Raw genomic sequence first — 17,123 nt, 5'->3', positions numbered from 1 at the left:
GCTAACATTTCACCACACATAGGGCTGTTTCAAATATGCCGCCATATTTTTATTTCTAAAACACGGTAAGAACTATATTACCTTTTTCAAAGACCTTGGAATTTTAATTCCTCATATCTGAAAAGGATTATGCAAGAAGTTAGATAATTTTATGTACATTATAAAATTCTTCCTAAGTCTCAGTGGCTCATGTAAAATATTCAAATTCAATCTCTACTGTTAATGGTGAGATGAAACAAAGTCACATGACAGCCAAGCGCCACCACATAGCCCCATTTAATATTCAGGACATTAGATCCTTCTTTTTGCTTTAGGATATAATAGAGGGAACTTGAGGTCTATTGTGCTATTACTAAATTCCAAGGCACGAAGAACCTACCAATTACATGGAATTAAAAGCAAAACAAGCCTTATAACACTGCAGTCGACTGGAAAGCTGCCGGAGGCACAGCGGACTACTGTCAATCCTGCTACTTCATTCTGCATGCACAGGGGAGTGTGGGCCTCAGAGGAGGGCTGGCACCCCCTTCTAGGCCTCCATTTTCCCTTCAGAACCACGTTCTACACATTTTGAGGGGAGGGAGTCTGATTGCAGGGATGACTGGAGAAAAACAAAGTTGCTGCACATGAGCTTTTGAAAACACTAACAAGTGTGGAGCAGGTCTGTGACCTGCTGTGACCCCACTTTGCAGGGCCAATCCCCTTTCCCCTCACTGGGTGACACGTGTCTGAATCTGAGCCATCTGCCTCAATTTGCGCAACATCTTCAGCCACAATGGCACCCAGTTAGCCCTGACAACACTCACAATACATAAAAATAAAACTGCCGAGCTGACAGCATGCTGTGGACTATTCAAGAGCAAACCAACTGGTCAGTGTCTCATGTCTGACAATTAGCATGGGCCTCCGCACAGAGCCAGCAGTGTCCTCAGGGATCTGTTTAATTACCATCAACATAAAAGAGGGAGTTTATCAGGAGACACTCAGAAAAACTTCACTCCCGACTTAATTAAAATATTAGCCACTTAAGCAGGAAGCAGATTCTCTTTAAATCAAAAGTAATTTCTTTTTTGAGTTTTAAAAAATGACATCAAGAGCTTATCTAACACATTAGATTCTTCTTCTTTTTAAAAATCTAACAAGTCGTGTTTGGCCTAAAGAGGACGATGGAAATTAGATCTTCAACGACAACAAGACAACCAACCTCATCTCACTTGGCTGCAAATATTCACGGTACTCTGACAACACATAGTAAAACACTAGCTAATGGTGCTTAGCAAGGTACATCAGCAACCTTTCTAACTGGTTCAAACACACTGTAAGAATTATAGTTCCAGCAGAGAGGTGAACCAGTTTAGGAGTGTAAACCACAACCATGTTCCTAAGGAGTTTTTTGTTTTTTTTTTTTTTTTTAAGCTTCACATATATATATATCTATCAGATTTTTGTATGGACTCGTAAGAGGCTAGGCACTGTGGGCACCTCCTCCATCTCCCCTTTGTGAGAAGACATACCACTCCCTCACCTCTTATCACCCCTACAAACTCATGCATTTCTCTTGTCTAAATTAAACAAACAAACAAACAAAAGCTATCTATGTACGCGTGTCTGTGTGGGTGTGTGAACACCTGTCTGTAGGCCCACACAATCTAGAAGAGGGTTGGGACCCCCTGAAGTTTAGGATAGAGCCAGTTGTGAGTCACCTAATGTAGACGCTACAAACTGATCACAAGACCTCTGGAAAGTCAGTGAGCATGCTTAACTACTGAGCTATTTCTCCAGCCTCCATGTCTAAATTTTAAAGGCTGTTTAGCTTTATAGGAGAAAGATATTTCTATAGTTTGCTAAACTAGTCACAAGGATTCAATGGCTCTATATTCCCATTCATTTACTCAACTCTCCCCATAGATCTGGTCACCATACTTGTAATTCATTCAACAAATATTTCAACAGAGGTCTCCATTTCTGACAGGGCTATAATTATGTAAACAGCAGTCTTCTTAGCCCCTTTATTTACTTAACACTTGTGCCTTGGGACCTCAGAGAAGATTATGCTTGAATGGGAACACAAAGCACCATTTGAATTTCAGGGCTGCATAGCCCCAAGGCACACTTTATTTCTCTGCCATAAAAAACTTAAAAGAGTTAACGTTACAATAGCACTGACTAGGCAAAGACAAATGTCACTATGTTTATAGAGATTAAAATTAGTATCCTGGGCATGTTTTTCAAATCCTGTTACAAAATTCTCTGCCTGAAAGACCAGGAACAGGAAAGCTGGGGCATCTGCATAGACTGCGGCAGCAGCAGAGTGGGCAGAACGCTAAGCAAGCACCCTAGCAACCGCGGCCACTCACTGCCCCTTACACACGCGGGTGGCTGGGCTGTGTCCGGGCGGCACACAGGCTGGAAGCTAAGCTTTATAAAGCAGGGACCAGGAGATCAGATGTCCTGACCCGCCCACTTCACAGTTCAAAAAGAATAGATTTAATCGGAACATGGCATGATTACAATTGGCTTCTTTGGGTCCGTGGAAGGCAAAACCACTCCCCAAAGTTACTAACCACTTAAATTCTGAACAAGCTATGTGTTAGCATATTTTTAAACTATAGTTATAAAAAGAATACTAGTTAGTAAACACTTGGTAGAGACCTTGACTGTATTTGCTAAATTTGATAGGTGCTATCAGGTCCTCAGTACTTGGTCTTAAACAAGGCCCTATAAAGTGACATTTTTCCCCCCACAGAAGGCAGAAGTTCTGACTGCTATAGAGTAGTTGTTTATACCATGTGACCAGAGGTGGGTGCTAAGCATTCACACAGTTCCATCTGACCCATAGAGGCAGGGGACTGACTGAGATGAGGAGGTTGGGGCCATAGAACTGGAGGCATTTACCTGAGACACAGGGCCAGTGCACAACAGAGCAGCCACTCAAACTAAAGCATTATGAATGCAGGCCACACAGTCTTTCAATAGATGTAAAAAACACTCAATACCAGTCAACAGATTATTTTTCCAATTTACCTAGCATGTACGCTAGGTACTATTATTATGTCAGAATCCTTACGGAAGATTTTCTCTTTGCACAATTATGTGCTTACTTTCTATATTCTGTAAGTCACAGCATCCTGACTTATTTCCCCGTCATATTTTTATCCTGGCTTTTACAGGCAGAAAAGCTTAAGTGTCGTCTACCTAGTCCTTCCAAAGTCCCCAGTAATGAGGAATATAAAATCCTTTTGGATGGAGCTGTAACAGGGAGGGAATGCTGGAGACAGACAAACCTGGACACCACAAATGAGGACAAGGGAGACATAGAGGGCAGAGCTATACCTGTGCACGACAGCCCCATGTGACTAAAGGACAGAGTCTGATGCTCTCACTCCATTCTAACACAAGCACTCACTGTTTACAAGCCAAGAAGGTGAAACGCTGGGACACAGCCATACGCCCTCTCACTAAATGTCTTGTCCATTATCTCTAGCAATTGACATTTAATCTTTGTTGGATTCGTAAGATTCAAGAAAAAGGCCAAATAAGCTCATGGTGTGACCTAAATGAGAAAAAAGTGTTGCAATCTTGTAAAAAGTTATTTTGTAACTACCATTGGAACGATGAAACCAGTCATGTAATAATAAATTCAGAATAAATATATTGTCTGCAATTCATTTAAATTTGCCAGAAACTGGCGATGGACCACAATGTTTTCTTTTCCCTCTCCTAGACAGGATATGCCGCAGCTCAACTGCTCTAAAGAGTGAATGCGCCAGCACATGAATGTGAGCAGCTCTGAGAGGCTGCACCCACAAACGCCAGCTCCTTATGCACAGGCAGACTCCCTGCACCCAACAACAGCTTCATGACATGCTTTTCTCTTCTCTTGGATAGTCGCCTGCTCTCTGATTTTTCTATTCTGAGTTCAATTTCCTCCTGCTTTCTGTTCTACTGGTTATCAGAAGCTGTGACAATGGCCCACTCAGGCTAAAACTTTTTCCCCCCCTCGACTCGAACATGAAGCCTTCAATTACTGCCTGCTGAAGCAGACAGAATCCTATTAGTAAGAAAGACGATCACAAGATGCACTGCCCTGCCCTAGCTGTATAAAAATAATTAGTCCAAAGTTGACAAATGTGTAATGAAGTCGCGCAGTCATTACATGTAAGAAAGCCTGGCTTGAATAGGGTCCTAAACATCAATACTAAAGCATGCTGATTTGGAACATTATCTTCCAAAGGATTCAAAATTGTAAATCTTTACTGTCTTGGCTTAATACAGTAGGACATTATAAAGGGATGGAGATTCTGCATGGTGCAAAGAATTCTATTTTACTGACTATTAAACGGTATTTAAAGTTCAGTGCATTATACTACTAACAGAAAGGAAAAAATTAACAAGAGATTAAGACTTTGAGAACTTATCTAAGACATATTCTTTAAAAATTGACCTGGAACACTGGGAAAGAGTCTCTCTCTAATAAATAGGTGAAAAAAGGCAAGAAAACCAAACTTCCACTAGGATGTAGATGGTATAAAAACCATCCAAACTGTCAGTCTAGCAATCTAGTCTTTGTACAAAAAAGCTAAAATTCAAGTGCCCCTCTCAAAGGAAACACAACGCCATTGTTCCTTGGTATTTCTGGTTTGCCTGCTTGGTGGGGTGTGGGACGAGTCAGAGTTAACAACAGAAACCAAAAGTGAAACCTCTTTCTTTGATCCCTGACAATACTGTCAACCTAGAAGGATTCTTTCCTCGAATTTTTTTAAAATACGAAAACATCTATTTATTCTTAGTATCTTTGAGCATTATAGAGTATTACCTCATAAATGGAGAAATTAAACAAAACTTAGATACAGAATGTCTTAGAGGAAAAAAATCAGCTGTGCAGTCTGGTTATGCATGAAATATTTAGCTCGTCCTTCTGTTTAAAATTAACTGAGGTCCAAGTTTGTTTTCAAATGAGATGCAGTTCCTAGAGCCAGTAGGGTTCAAAGTAGATCCAAAGCAGTGCTGCCCTCTAGTGGACAACCACTCGCCAGCAATGTTTCCCTAACTCCCAGTTCTGTTGGACTCTAAATGTATCATATTGGTACCTGGTCAGATACCATTACATCAACAAATATTTATATAAACTCTTGTTTCAGGACAGATTAAATTGGGATTGAAAGTAGTCTCGGAGCTTCTGAAATGTGTTCATGGACACTGCCAACGTCACAGGCTAAGCAAAAATTACAATCCTCAAAAAAAAAAATCACAAACAATAAACAAAAACAGTATCCTGGAGCCAGATGTGGTGGCCCACACCTATAATCTCAGCATCTGGGAGGCTAGGGCAAGTTCCAGGCCAGCCGAGGCTATAGGCAAGGCTGTATGGCAAAACAAACAAAACATACCACACCATACCACACCAAGAAAAAAACAAACTGCAACCTGCAGAAAAACCAACCAAAAATGCAGCCTGACAGACAACACTCCTTCTCAGGATGCTGAGAGCTGCTTTTCCAGCTCCCTGCCTCCATCCTACCTCAACTACACTGAAGCTGTTTCCTCTAAAGACTTGCTTCTGCGACAACTTCAAAAACAGCTAGCTCACTCGGTCTTCTAGCCTTTCAAACTGTTCTAATTGGGCTTTTGGTTAGGCCTGCACTTTCTCAACATACAAAGACTGGACAACAAATACTATAGCTAGCTTTCTTAAGACTAACCATGTTTTCTAATTTTCTTGCGCCCCTCCCTCAATTCTCTGCCCCAATTTAATAGGAAGCAATTACAAGAAGACTGTCATCGGAAACCCCTTAAATTGGGGTGGATGGTTTTGGTCACTTTTAAGGGATGATTTACAAGTAATTATGGTCTTAGACAGGGAGGAAACAAAACAGAGAGCCTAGACTCAGGGCTTTCTAGCTTGTCTTTTCTCTTCTCCTTCTTTCTCAGATAACGAGCAGGAGGTAAAAAAGGGATAACAAAGAAATATTAGACAAATAAGGGTGGATTGTTAAACCTACTTTTAATATTTTATAGTCATACTCTTAAATTGGCAAAGATCATATTTTGATGTAAAATTGAGGCTATTTTTTCAGAATTTTGTATATTGACATAGGTTTAAGGTTTGTATTGGTATAAATCTCTATATATTGATACAAAACAAGATTAATTTTGTTACATCATAATACACACACATATATGTTTCAACTCTTGTATAGGTATTATACATATGCAACTCATTGAATCATATAATGTTGAGTCTCAGTCCTTTAAAAAACTGTTTAGGATAATTAAATAATACAAATTAACATTAAGTTAATCAAACTCCTGGTCTTATCAGAGACTATCCAGGATTATCACAGAAATATGCATCCTGGGTTATACAGATAATGGATAGGTAGCTGGAGACAGGCGTTCAGATATGCTATGAATAGATAGAGGGTCCTCAAAACCTCAGACACTCACAGAATATGGCATTTAAGCATATTTTTATTAATTTAAGTCTTTATTTTGACATTGAGACAGGCCTGCTCCTAACAGTATCCCCATTCCACTTTAAAGAAGATAATGACTATCAATAACCTCCATATCAAGTTGCTTTAATTGTGGCAAGCTAGTTATGTTTCAACTATAGACAGCTTGTCCAAAAAAAAAAAAAAAAAAAAAAAAAAAAAAAAAAAAAAAAAAAACTACAAATGGACACTGGGAAGTTGACCTCCAAGCTCTGCCAAGACAGAGTAAGCGAATCCTTCATAATTCCTGCTTCACACAAGGTCTGTCAGATATATTGGGCCAGAAGGCTGCAGATAGATGCTCCAGCGTTACAGAGATTACTGGGGACTGTGCAGGTAGTCAGCTGTCTCTGTCATTTCTATAATTTTTGGAAGCTGTGTCCCTGTGCTTCCTGCATACTCAGGTAATATTTATTCCTTCTCAAGGCTCTGATGGGGTTGAAGTCTAGCTAGCCAGAGTCTTAAAATAAGCTTAAATTGTTTAGGTATAAGAAAATGGTTTTAGGATGGTAATACAAGTTAATATAAAATTTGAGTTAGATACAAAACTTTAAATACATCAAGATAGGACAGATAAACTTTTTCCTTAATTGCCAAACACTATGAATTGTACATCATAAGTGTATATCATAGCTTATAGTTTTCATAATTGTTATAATAGTATATAATTTATATTTAAAAGAAAAAGAACTTTTTATTGGACTAAAATGGGGAATTGTAGAGAGAATATCTTGTGTATTGTATTGATGCATCACCTGTTAATTAAAAAGCCTATGGCCTATGGCTTAGGCAGGAAATAGAGGTGGGATATCTGGGAAGCAGAAAGGATTCTAGGATACAGCCAGGTGGGAGATTCTCTGGGACAATGTGATGGGACGGACACATGGTACCTGAACACAGGTAACCAGCCACATGGCAGAATGCAGACTAATAAATGAGATATTTTAAGTTATATCTAGTCAGAGAAGAGCCTTGCTAAACGGCCAAGGTGTCTATAAACCTATTTTGAATCTGAGTCTTACTTCTGGGACCATGGGGCTGGGAGGCAGAAGCAGGCCTAACTTCAACACAAACCCACACACATAATCCCAAGTTTAATCAATCTAAGGATGAAAGAAAGGCACTCATTAGGCCCCTCATCAAAAGTGACTGCCATTCCAGAGAGTCATGAGATCTTATGGGACAGAATATATATATGTGTGTGTGTGTGTCTATGTGTGTGCGCGTACGCGTGTATGTATGTATATATGTATGTATATCCCTTATAAATATCATTTAAACTGTTACATGGTAATAGGACTTACTTAGATGAACTTAAGGCTAGGAATTAAAGAAGTTGCTTGTGCCTGGTACTTTAATAAGATTTAATTTTTAAGCCTGAAATAAACTACTTTAATATGTATTGATAAATTAGTGACCAAGACTGCCATGGATATATTATTCAGTTTAGAACACCAGGCTTTCTTAGCAATTAGCGACTACAGCAACAAGAACAAAACATTTATACTAAGGTTGCTATTATCTACAAAGTGTATATATCAACAAATTTAAAATTAAAGGGTAGAGAGAAGGAGAATCTCAATTAATACATATGGGGGAAGGAACAGAAGCACTGAATATGAGCTAACAAGAGAGGCTCTGCAACAATCCAGCTGGGTAGCTAAACACCCAAGAGTCACGTGGGAGCCCGAGGTCTGTCTGCACACAGATATCACATTTCCCAGTTCTCGGCCAACTGGATAAACCTGTTGTCCATGAGAGGACAAGAAAAGTCATAGAAATTTAATACTGATGCAGATGTTGGAGCTGTGAACATGGTGCCTGCCAACGCCAGAGTCTGCTTTTCAGGCCCTGCTACAGCTACCATGGCGTCCCACTGAGACAGGCTCCCCTGGGACTGCATGTGCGTGTGGGAGGCCCTATGTTCCATATGCACAAGTATTCCACTGGTATCCCTTACACAGTAGTTTCATGAATGTCACATGGCTATCCCTAGCTAGGTAACCCAGGGTCGCACCAAGCTGTGGACTTTGGAACATACATGATATGTAGATCCCAGGCTGGTGCTGGGATCCCTGTGTGCTGAGCTGAGTCACAGACGTCCTAGGTGCATGAGTTTCATACAGTCTCCTAGCTAACTCCAGGGAAAACCTTTAGAGATTTCAGAAGTATGGATAGATATTTAGTTTTTGGGTTTCGGTATAATACTTCTTCTCTGCAGCACAACTGAGCAATGGCATCTCAGATCTAACATTGCTGGTGGTAGTGCGCACACCTTTAATACCAGCACATGGGAAGCAGAGGCAGGTGGATCTCTGAGTTTTATGCCAGCCTGGTCTTCATAGTGAGTTACAGGACAGCCAGAAAAACCCTGTTTTGAAAAATGAGAGCGCGAGAGAGAGAGCGAGCAAGAGAGAGAGCGAGCGAGCGAGCGAGAGAGAGAGAAAGAGAGAGAGAGAGAGAGAGGAGAGAGAGAGAGAGAGAGAGAAAGAGAGGAGAGGAGGGGGGAGAAAGGGGGAGAAAGGGAGAGAGATTGAGATTTACTCAATTTTTCTCAGACATCTTTTCTGGCCCTTGATGAGCCTGTGATTCCTACAGCTAGTCCTAGTAGCCTCCCTTAGAACACATGAACTCCCGAGTTTGTGGAGGCGGCTCATACGTTATGGAATGCTGGCTATGCTGATGTCACACAGACTCTAGTCATGGATTACCTCTGTAGTTCTGACTTGAGATTCCCACAGAGCACAGAGTGCCACTTACACTTTACAAGAGGAAATAAAGCTACTCTACTACAGGTTTTGTAAATGCTTTGGGTGTTGACAGAACTCATTCTCAGGCTGTTCCTTCCAAAGTGTGCCAGACCTGGAAAACAGCGGACTGCACAATGGCTGGTGACTCACATGGCTGAGAAGGCTCTTCTCCCAGAACCTTTTGCTAATAGCCAGGAGGAAGATAGAGAGGCGTTGAGTGGCCAATGGCACACAGGCTTTCTGATGCTACCAGTTGTTTAGGATATCATGTTTGCTTCCTTAGCTGATGTTTAAAAGCAGTAGTATTCTATGTCTTTGAAGTGAATTCTGTACAACACACACAGCACACAGTTGGCCCTTTCCTCCCTCAGTCCTCTTCTCACAGAACTGGAGTCTGAGCCTCACTCGGGCACACACTCTGCCACTCGGCTGCACTGGCAGCCCAGGCTTTACTTCTTTAGAGTTAGTTTCCTGTCCAGGTTGACCTTGAACTCACTCAGTGGCCAAGGCAGGCCTTGGGCTTTCTATCCTGCCTCAGCCTGAGTGATTGGACACATGTCTACACTCCTGGGCTAGCTACTGTGTGCCCACTGTTGCACACTTCTGCAAAGCCATCAAGTTTACTTTCCTTAGGAATTCACACACATTTTAAAATTGTTATTTAACCAAAAATATTCAAAATTTGGGAAGTTGTAGGAATACACTATTTCAAAGGAAGGCAATGAAAATTTTATTCACTGATTGGTCAGGAAGAATACAATGGCATTGTTACAAGTCCTGTAAGAAAGAAACGATCTTGAAAATGAAGGAGAACATATGCCAGTTTGTTATATAACAAAATCTAAATCTTAAGTACTAGTAGTCAAATGCTTTCCATGTTTGGTATTTTAAAAATACCAATTATTGTTTACAAACATTAGAGTGATTGGCCTGAGTCTTTCATAAACTCAAAAAGCTCTTGGAGAAAAGAAGAAAAGTCATTAAAAGCCTCGTAGGATTTCAACGTCGTCAGCATATGATAGCCAAGCTTAGAGAAAAGAACAGCATCCCATGGGGAAATATAACAAACACGACAATCTTAACAAAATACAGCTCAAAATACTAAACTGTCAATTTATGTTATTAAACTGTAACCAGCAATTGTTATTTCTTTCAAGTGAGATTTAAAAAAGCATTGGGATGGATTTTATAAACAATTAAAAGAACGGCGGTGTTAGGTTACCAGCAAAGTAACTTCAATCAGTTTGATGGGGGGAAAAAAGCTATCAATGAGGTGCTCATGGCCTGGAAGCCTTTACAAATATTTAGGGCAATGAAAGACATATTTTTTTTTTCAACACTTGAAATATTTTCAGGTGTAGCAGACCTGAGCGGCAAGTTAGGGTAGTAGAGTTTATTAACTCTACACAGACATTTGCCTTCCTGTGTCTCTCCTCTCCCGGCTGCAGAACCCAAAGCCAGGCCATTAATGATCAAGCTAAACAGAAAAGCAACATGGGAGCCTGGCACATGGGGACAGAGCAGCAAGGCTGAGTGCTATATCTGCACTAAAGTCACATGGAGCATGGAGCTGGCTCAGAGTTATCGGTCTCCTTTGCATCAGCAGTAATAATTGAGCAATGACTGTGTTTTTAATTAAAGTCATCTGAATAGGCAAGAGGCTGCAAATCTCCAGAACAAGTTTCAGGAAAATTATGTGATAATGCAGATTATAAAAATGGCCTTTGAATCTTGGATCTATTTCCATCCTCAGGCATGTCTTTCTCTTCGCTAATAAACTGTTTCTATTTCTGTCAGTAAACCAAACACCAAAAACCAAACCAAAACAGAACAGCCCATGCCCACTTGCCCTTCTCAGACCATCTTCCAGTAGGAAGACTGCTTATTAAGAAGGTAATCTTCTTTTCATCTCAGAAATAAAAATCTGCAAGACTGACTTTTGTTTTCCAAAGCACAAAAACCACAACCCAACAACTCCCACACAAAAGCTAACACAGCAGCTGGGCACGAACGGAGATCTCCAGGGTTCTGTGCACAAGGAGAGCTACGGTGCCCGCAGGCCTCGGCAGTTCTAGACTGGCGAGAACTTCACAAGAAGCCAGAAGCTAAAGCTGACAATATCAGCCTCATGTTTTCTATTTTCAGGATCTCATAAATACTAAAGAAAAGCACAGGAAGGCAAAAGGAAGTTCTTGGGGGCTGGGGCAGCTCAGTAGTGAAGAGCTTGCCTGCCATGTTCAAACCAAAGAGGAAAACTCAGAACTAAATGTTTCCCTAGTCCTGAAGAGCCTTTATTATCTCTCCTTTTGAGCAGCACCACTTGACAGGCAGCTGAGCCTGCATTACGGTGCCAGTATGGTGGACTTCCTTCCATCTGTTTACGTCATCACCACTCTCCATGAGAGGGACAGGGGTTCTTACAAATCGACACTGATTTACCGGAGGTTCCAGCCCTGCTTTTTGAGAAGCACACACTCTTGGTTCTGTCCTACTGAGCCCAGTGCAGTCAACAATGGCCTCGGCTCTGTGGAGGGCAGGCTCACTTCCTCTGTAGTCGGCAGTCAGGGGACTTCAGTTTAGCCCCAACTTTTTTGCTTTCTAACCATCTCCAAATAGATGGTGAAGGGGAGTCCACCAAGAGAGTGAACAACCTGCCCCAGACATCAGGTCTACCACACAAACCACCATGGCAGGCTTCACAGGGAGCCCCGTCTGCTTCTGTGCCAATACAGAAGAAAAACAAAACAGGCCTCAAGGGCTGCCTTTTGTAGCTGGATTTCTTCTGTAACTGGCGACGGCAGGAGAAAGAACACAGCAAACCCAGTGTGTGGATATTATCTGTAGTGAGAGTGTGCCGTGGTGGTGTTTGGAATGCCTCCTCTGAGCTCACAAAGCCCAAGAGGTGATTCTTATCTTTACTTTCACTTGAAGCTTCGGGCATCGCCAGAACAGTGTGTGAACAGGAAACACACTTGCCTCTTGGGGCATGGGACCTGGATGCTGGGCTTCATGCAGGTGCCTGGAGGTGAGGAGGAGCTAGAGCTGAGCACAGAAGCCGTGTGTCACCTGCTGGCTGACCAGCAGCCCCTTACACATCAGAAGCAGCCTGCAGGGGGTGTGGGTCAGAGACGGCTGCATCTGTAGTGCCCAATGCCCCAGTCTACTGTTTGAGGAGAGTTTCCCAAGAAATCCAAGTCCAGAAAAATAAGGTGATGTCTTAACAGCCTTATAAAAGGCATCGTAAGAAAAGGTATTGTAAAATGTAGCTGTTGTCTCAGCATCCTTCACAAACAGCCATGCCAGTATCAGAAGGACGCTATGAAATGAGATGGGGCTTTGACCCATCAACCAGAGGGACCACCACTGCCAAAGTAAACAATGGGTTAAGAATTACACTTGCGAATACACGCGTTCTCTCTGTACCACAGGTTACTCAGCCCACCTGTGTATGTTATCTTGGCTGGAAGGCACTGCACCGAGGTTGGCAACATTTGCAACCTTCTGGAGGATCACGGAGGGAGTGAAGTTCTGTGGAGCAGCGATGAGTGTAGCAGAAGTCTCATTCATTCCAGTGATCATTCCTGCAACAGCAATGGAAGGCTGCGTTCAGCTGCTCTTGCTGGGAAAGCGATCTCAACAGCTTTAAGATCATAGTTAAACTTCAAACATTTTCTCAATGAAAGGGATACTAATTTAGAATTTAATATATAAAGTAATTACCTAAAATTAAAACAATACCAGTATTTCTAAGATAAAAGAAACTTTTTTCACTGTGTAGGATAATACATAGGATGCTGTAAAAAACAAACAGAACATTCTTTATAAATCTTACTTTAACTAGTATAGGATAAAACTAAAGAATTCTAAGTAAGTTTTTAACTTCAGCCCCTTAGAAAATATAACAAGGGTACATGTAAACTGCCTTGCTCTTACTTGGGTACATACTTAATATCATTAGTTATTTATCCTGCTCCTTCCAAGATTAGCACCACGACTCTTGACAAGAGATGCAGTGATCCAGCCCCAGCAGGGGTACCTGATGAGTGGCTTCTAGGTGACAGGTCAGTGAGGTCAGCAATGACTGGAAGTCACACAATAGTTACGCAGTTCTACAGCACTGAGGAGCTAAGCTATACTCAACACTAAAGCCATTTGTCTGATGAACAGAACTAGAGCCTAAGACACAAACGGGAATTTCTAAAGCGAGAAGTTTGACAATAGAAAACACATAAATCACAAATTTCTAAATTCCAAGGCATTTCAAATAATATTTTTTTAAAAAAAAAAAACTAAGTGAAGTCAAATTCAGAATGAACCCCACACAGATATGCCATTAACATCACAGCCGGCTATGGAAATGCCCAGGCAGCAAACTCTTGGGAAAATACTGAAATGTAGTATATGGGCTAAAAACCAAAATGCCATCTATTTGCATCTGTGACCTAAGTCACGAACACTAATGGTGTCTATTAAATGTAGTAACTTTGTGAGACACTTGGCCATATGCACAATACATGACACAATTTATGAAAATGGTAAATTTTGATTTCATGTTTTCAAAAACCATATATAGCCCTTCTTTCTCATTTAACCTCCAAGCCTATACATGCACTTTAGTTATTTACTGCAGAGGAAATCTGAACAATTCAAAGTTCTCTCTGGTCAACAGTGAAAAGTCACTAAAGGCTAAGAGCGCTGTAAATACCCTGTTCCTAGCCATCAGATAAAAGCCAGAGCCATCTATGTCCAACAAGGACACACTTACTAACCACTCTCGAGCCCCGGGAACAGTACGCTCTGTCTTAGGCGGGTTAACTTCAACATTAGGCAGAAGCTTTAACAAGTACACACGCGGCCAAACTGTGCTTTTAAGTGAAGCACAGAGGCTGACATAAGACTGCCGGGAGATGTGTGTACTCATTTAGGATTTAAACCGTCTCCATTAAGCTCTATTGAAGAGCAACCGTTGAATAAATGAATGCAACTATGTTTATGTTAAAAGCCTGTTTCCCGCAGCATGTAATTAAAGGAAATGCTGTACAAAGCCAGTACTTTTGTCAAGCTCCTGTAAATGGAAAGATGGATAGCACTCAGAGAAGTGAATGCATTGCTTCATATTTAACCTTAACACTCTTGTCATTAATGGTTTGTCTAACTTGGTCTATAAAAGACAAGGTACTGCTCCATTGAAGTAAAATTAAAAAAATCAACTAAACCATGCTTTTCAGAACAGAAGATTCATTATCGTCAGCTAATGTATTGGCATAAAGCAAAGTAACATCCTATCGAGTAGGCACACGCTCAATCTGCCTTTCCACCCCCCTTTATTTTTAACTCATGCTGTTTTATTGTTATAGGCAATTTGTACCACTCAGCATGACAGTGTAAACTGAATCAAGATTAATTTACATGCAAAAGAACACTTAGGAGAGCAGCACGGTAAGCAAATGTATTGTCTCGATTGCTGAGGTGGAAAGGAACCTGGGAAGGGAAAGGTACTCTAATTAAGGGGCATCAAATATGATTGCTTGTGCTAGTTAAGGGCCAGAAAATAGCAAATGTCTGACCATTTAAGGAATTAGCATCTTGCGAGTTCGGAACCCATAGGCTGGGTGCATAAATCACAATAAAATTAGGTAAGCATTCTAGGTTTCTTAAACCAGAGATTTTGCTTAATGAAAATATATCAGGTATTCTCAAATTAACAAGAAAGAAAAATATGCCACGGTGATCACTAATGTTTGCCTATACATGTGTAAAAGTCAAGTGCAGGGACATACTTTGATGTTGTCAGAGGGAGGGCAGGGGTTTCACTGAAACTTAACATTTTCTTCAAGGTATCAGACAAGATTTAATTTAGGCTCATCAGATGTAATTAATAGCTAAAATGAAAACCAAGGAATACAATAAAATCTTACTTAAAATGATTTTTCTAAATTTTAGATTTGCAATTGAGATGACAGGAAGAGAATGATGGGAAGCAGACGGCCTGGAATAAACCACAGGCCTGAGTCTTCTGAAGTGAAACTGTCTGAAAAAACTAAATTCATTTTTTTCAGTACACTTTGTAGTATTGAAAGGCTCTCACACAGAGCTCATTAACTAAGTGTAACACTCAAACTCGTAACAAATAAATCACACTTCAGTTGAAGGCTCAATAATATGAACTTTCAATATACAGGACAGCCCAAGCTGATGGACTTGGCTGACACTCCTGGTGTTCTGACCAAGTATGTCCTGCAGCTGAGAAAGACTGACAGACCAGGTAGCATGCCTGAAATAAAGCTACAGTTTTAAGAATAGGGATGTGCAGCATGTCTGCTAAGAGCACTAATAGTTTACATACTTTCAGTTTTGTCTATCTTTGCAATAAAATGGAACCCAACTCCTCCTCTTTCTTATAATTTTTCAATCCAAATAAATACATTTAATGCACTTTTTGAGTCTTAAAATATATGTCCTGGGAAATGAAATAATTATGTTTGTTAAGTGTAATTATTAAAATAGAAACAGGTTTTAAAGCTAGTGTGTAATAAAGCATACACACACTTCTTCAATTTACTTCCTTTTTACCTTCTAGAACTTTACATGACAAATGTAAGCAAACGGTTTTCATTTTGGTTTAGGACTGCCCACTCCTGAGTCATCTTAAAAGGTCTTCTGTGACGCTCAGACCTCTTCCTGGATCAGTTTCACAAATCCATGTGTAAAGTTACAGACTGAGACCTTTCTTACAAACCCGCTGAAACCCGTAACTAAAAGGATGCTACTGAAAAAGCCTGTGGTAAATCTGCCAGCATCAAGTCCCACATCAAAGGATGAATTCAGGAAGACAGAGAGAATGATACAGAAACGCCAAGAGACCTGTGAGGATTTACAAATACTTCATATAAACACATTTTCAAATAGCTTTATTCAGAGTAGCCTTTCTGCTCTATTAAACATAGCAAACAGCTGCCAGATTTATTCAGACAAATAACCAACAACCATAGAGTAAAATGGCAGAAGAAAAAGGAATTTTGGCAACAAGCCCACAGAGGACGGCGGCTATTCTCTGTGAGCACCTCTCCGGTGCACGTGCGGTTCTGTATGGCTAGTCAGCGAAAAATCCCTCAGTCACAGCAGAGAACAAAACATTTGATGAAAATCACACATATTCTAAACAAGAGCCGAGGGCGAACAAGGGCATGCGGAGATCTGTGGGACCAACTTGAGCTGCACCCGAAAGCAGGCTATCCCTTACACCTTCCTCCCTGGTGAGCCACTCACCTTGACTTGCTGAGCAGTTGTAAAGCAGAGAGGCAGGCTTTAGCCAGCAAAGGGCAGAACAGTAAACACGAGAATCAATTCATTTGTCATTAGGAAAAGAAAGCCACACAGATCATTTCTTCTACAGTAATACTCAACTTTTCAGAAGACAAGTACGTTGAATTTAGCTATCCCTTTTTAAAAACCACTTAGTGAGGTATGAGAGGTGGATACTCCACACTGACAGTGTTACCCGAGGTTTCCATGGTGGGAGGCTTCTAACAGGTCTCTCTGATCCCACTGACAGCCAGGGCTGTATGAAATAAACACTCAACACTACAATCACCTAGTGCCAGGAAGCATGGCCTCCCTCAGCCAGGACGAGTGATGGCAATGACTGAATGACCTCCAGATAAAGGATCTTTGTTTTCTGCCTCCAGAGGGAAAATAGTTTAGGTTCACAGAAACTTTTACACATTTCTGATGATAGAATTTAAATAGACCCTACCATTATGAGCACTGTCCTTAAACATATAAAATTAGTATTTCTGCCCATAACCACACATAAAAAAGGCCCCACGCATTTATTAGAAAGCATGCTTGACTTTGGGCAAGTACAATATTAATAGCT

At 40.8% G+C, this 17,123-nt stretch overlaps 1 protein-coding gene and 1 long non-coding RNA gene across 2 annotated transcripts in view; one reads left to right on the top strand and one right to left on the bottom strand.

Moving 5' to 3' along the window:
* Ap3b1 (adaptor related protein complex 3 subunit beta 1) overlaps window positions 1–17,123 on the bottom strand; it is a 210,467-nt gene that overhangs the window by 1,047 nt on the left and 192,297 nt on the right. Inside the window, exon 26 of the mRNA XM_031360065.1 lies at window positions 12,687–12,825. Coding sequence (XP_031215925.1) covers window positions 12,687–12,825 — 139 coding nt within the window. The remainder of the gene's footprint in view (window positions 1–12,686; window positions 12,826–17,123) is intronic.
* On the top strand, window positions 12,179–16,152 carry LOC116083255. Its single transcript, XR_004115652.1, has 3 exons — window positions 12,179–12,269; window positions 14,602–14,683; window positions 15,871–16,152. It is a non-coding gene; the product is annotated as an uncharacterized LOC116083255 (long non-coding RNA).

Source organism: Mastomys coucha, unplaced genomic scaffold, assembly GCF_008632895.1.
Source record: "Mastomys coucha isolate ucsf_1 unplaced genomic scaffold, UCSF_Mcou_1 pScaffold8, whole genome shotgun sequence".
NCBI lineage: Eukaryota > Metazoa > Chordata > Mammalia > Rodentia > Muridae > Mastomys > Mastomys coucha.
The sequence above is the reverse complement of the archived record's forward strand: the minus strand, read 5'-3'. Positions and strand labels throughout refer to the sequence as shown.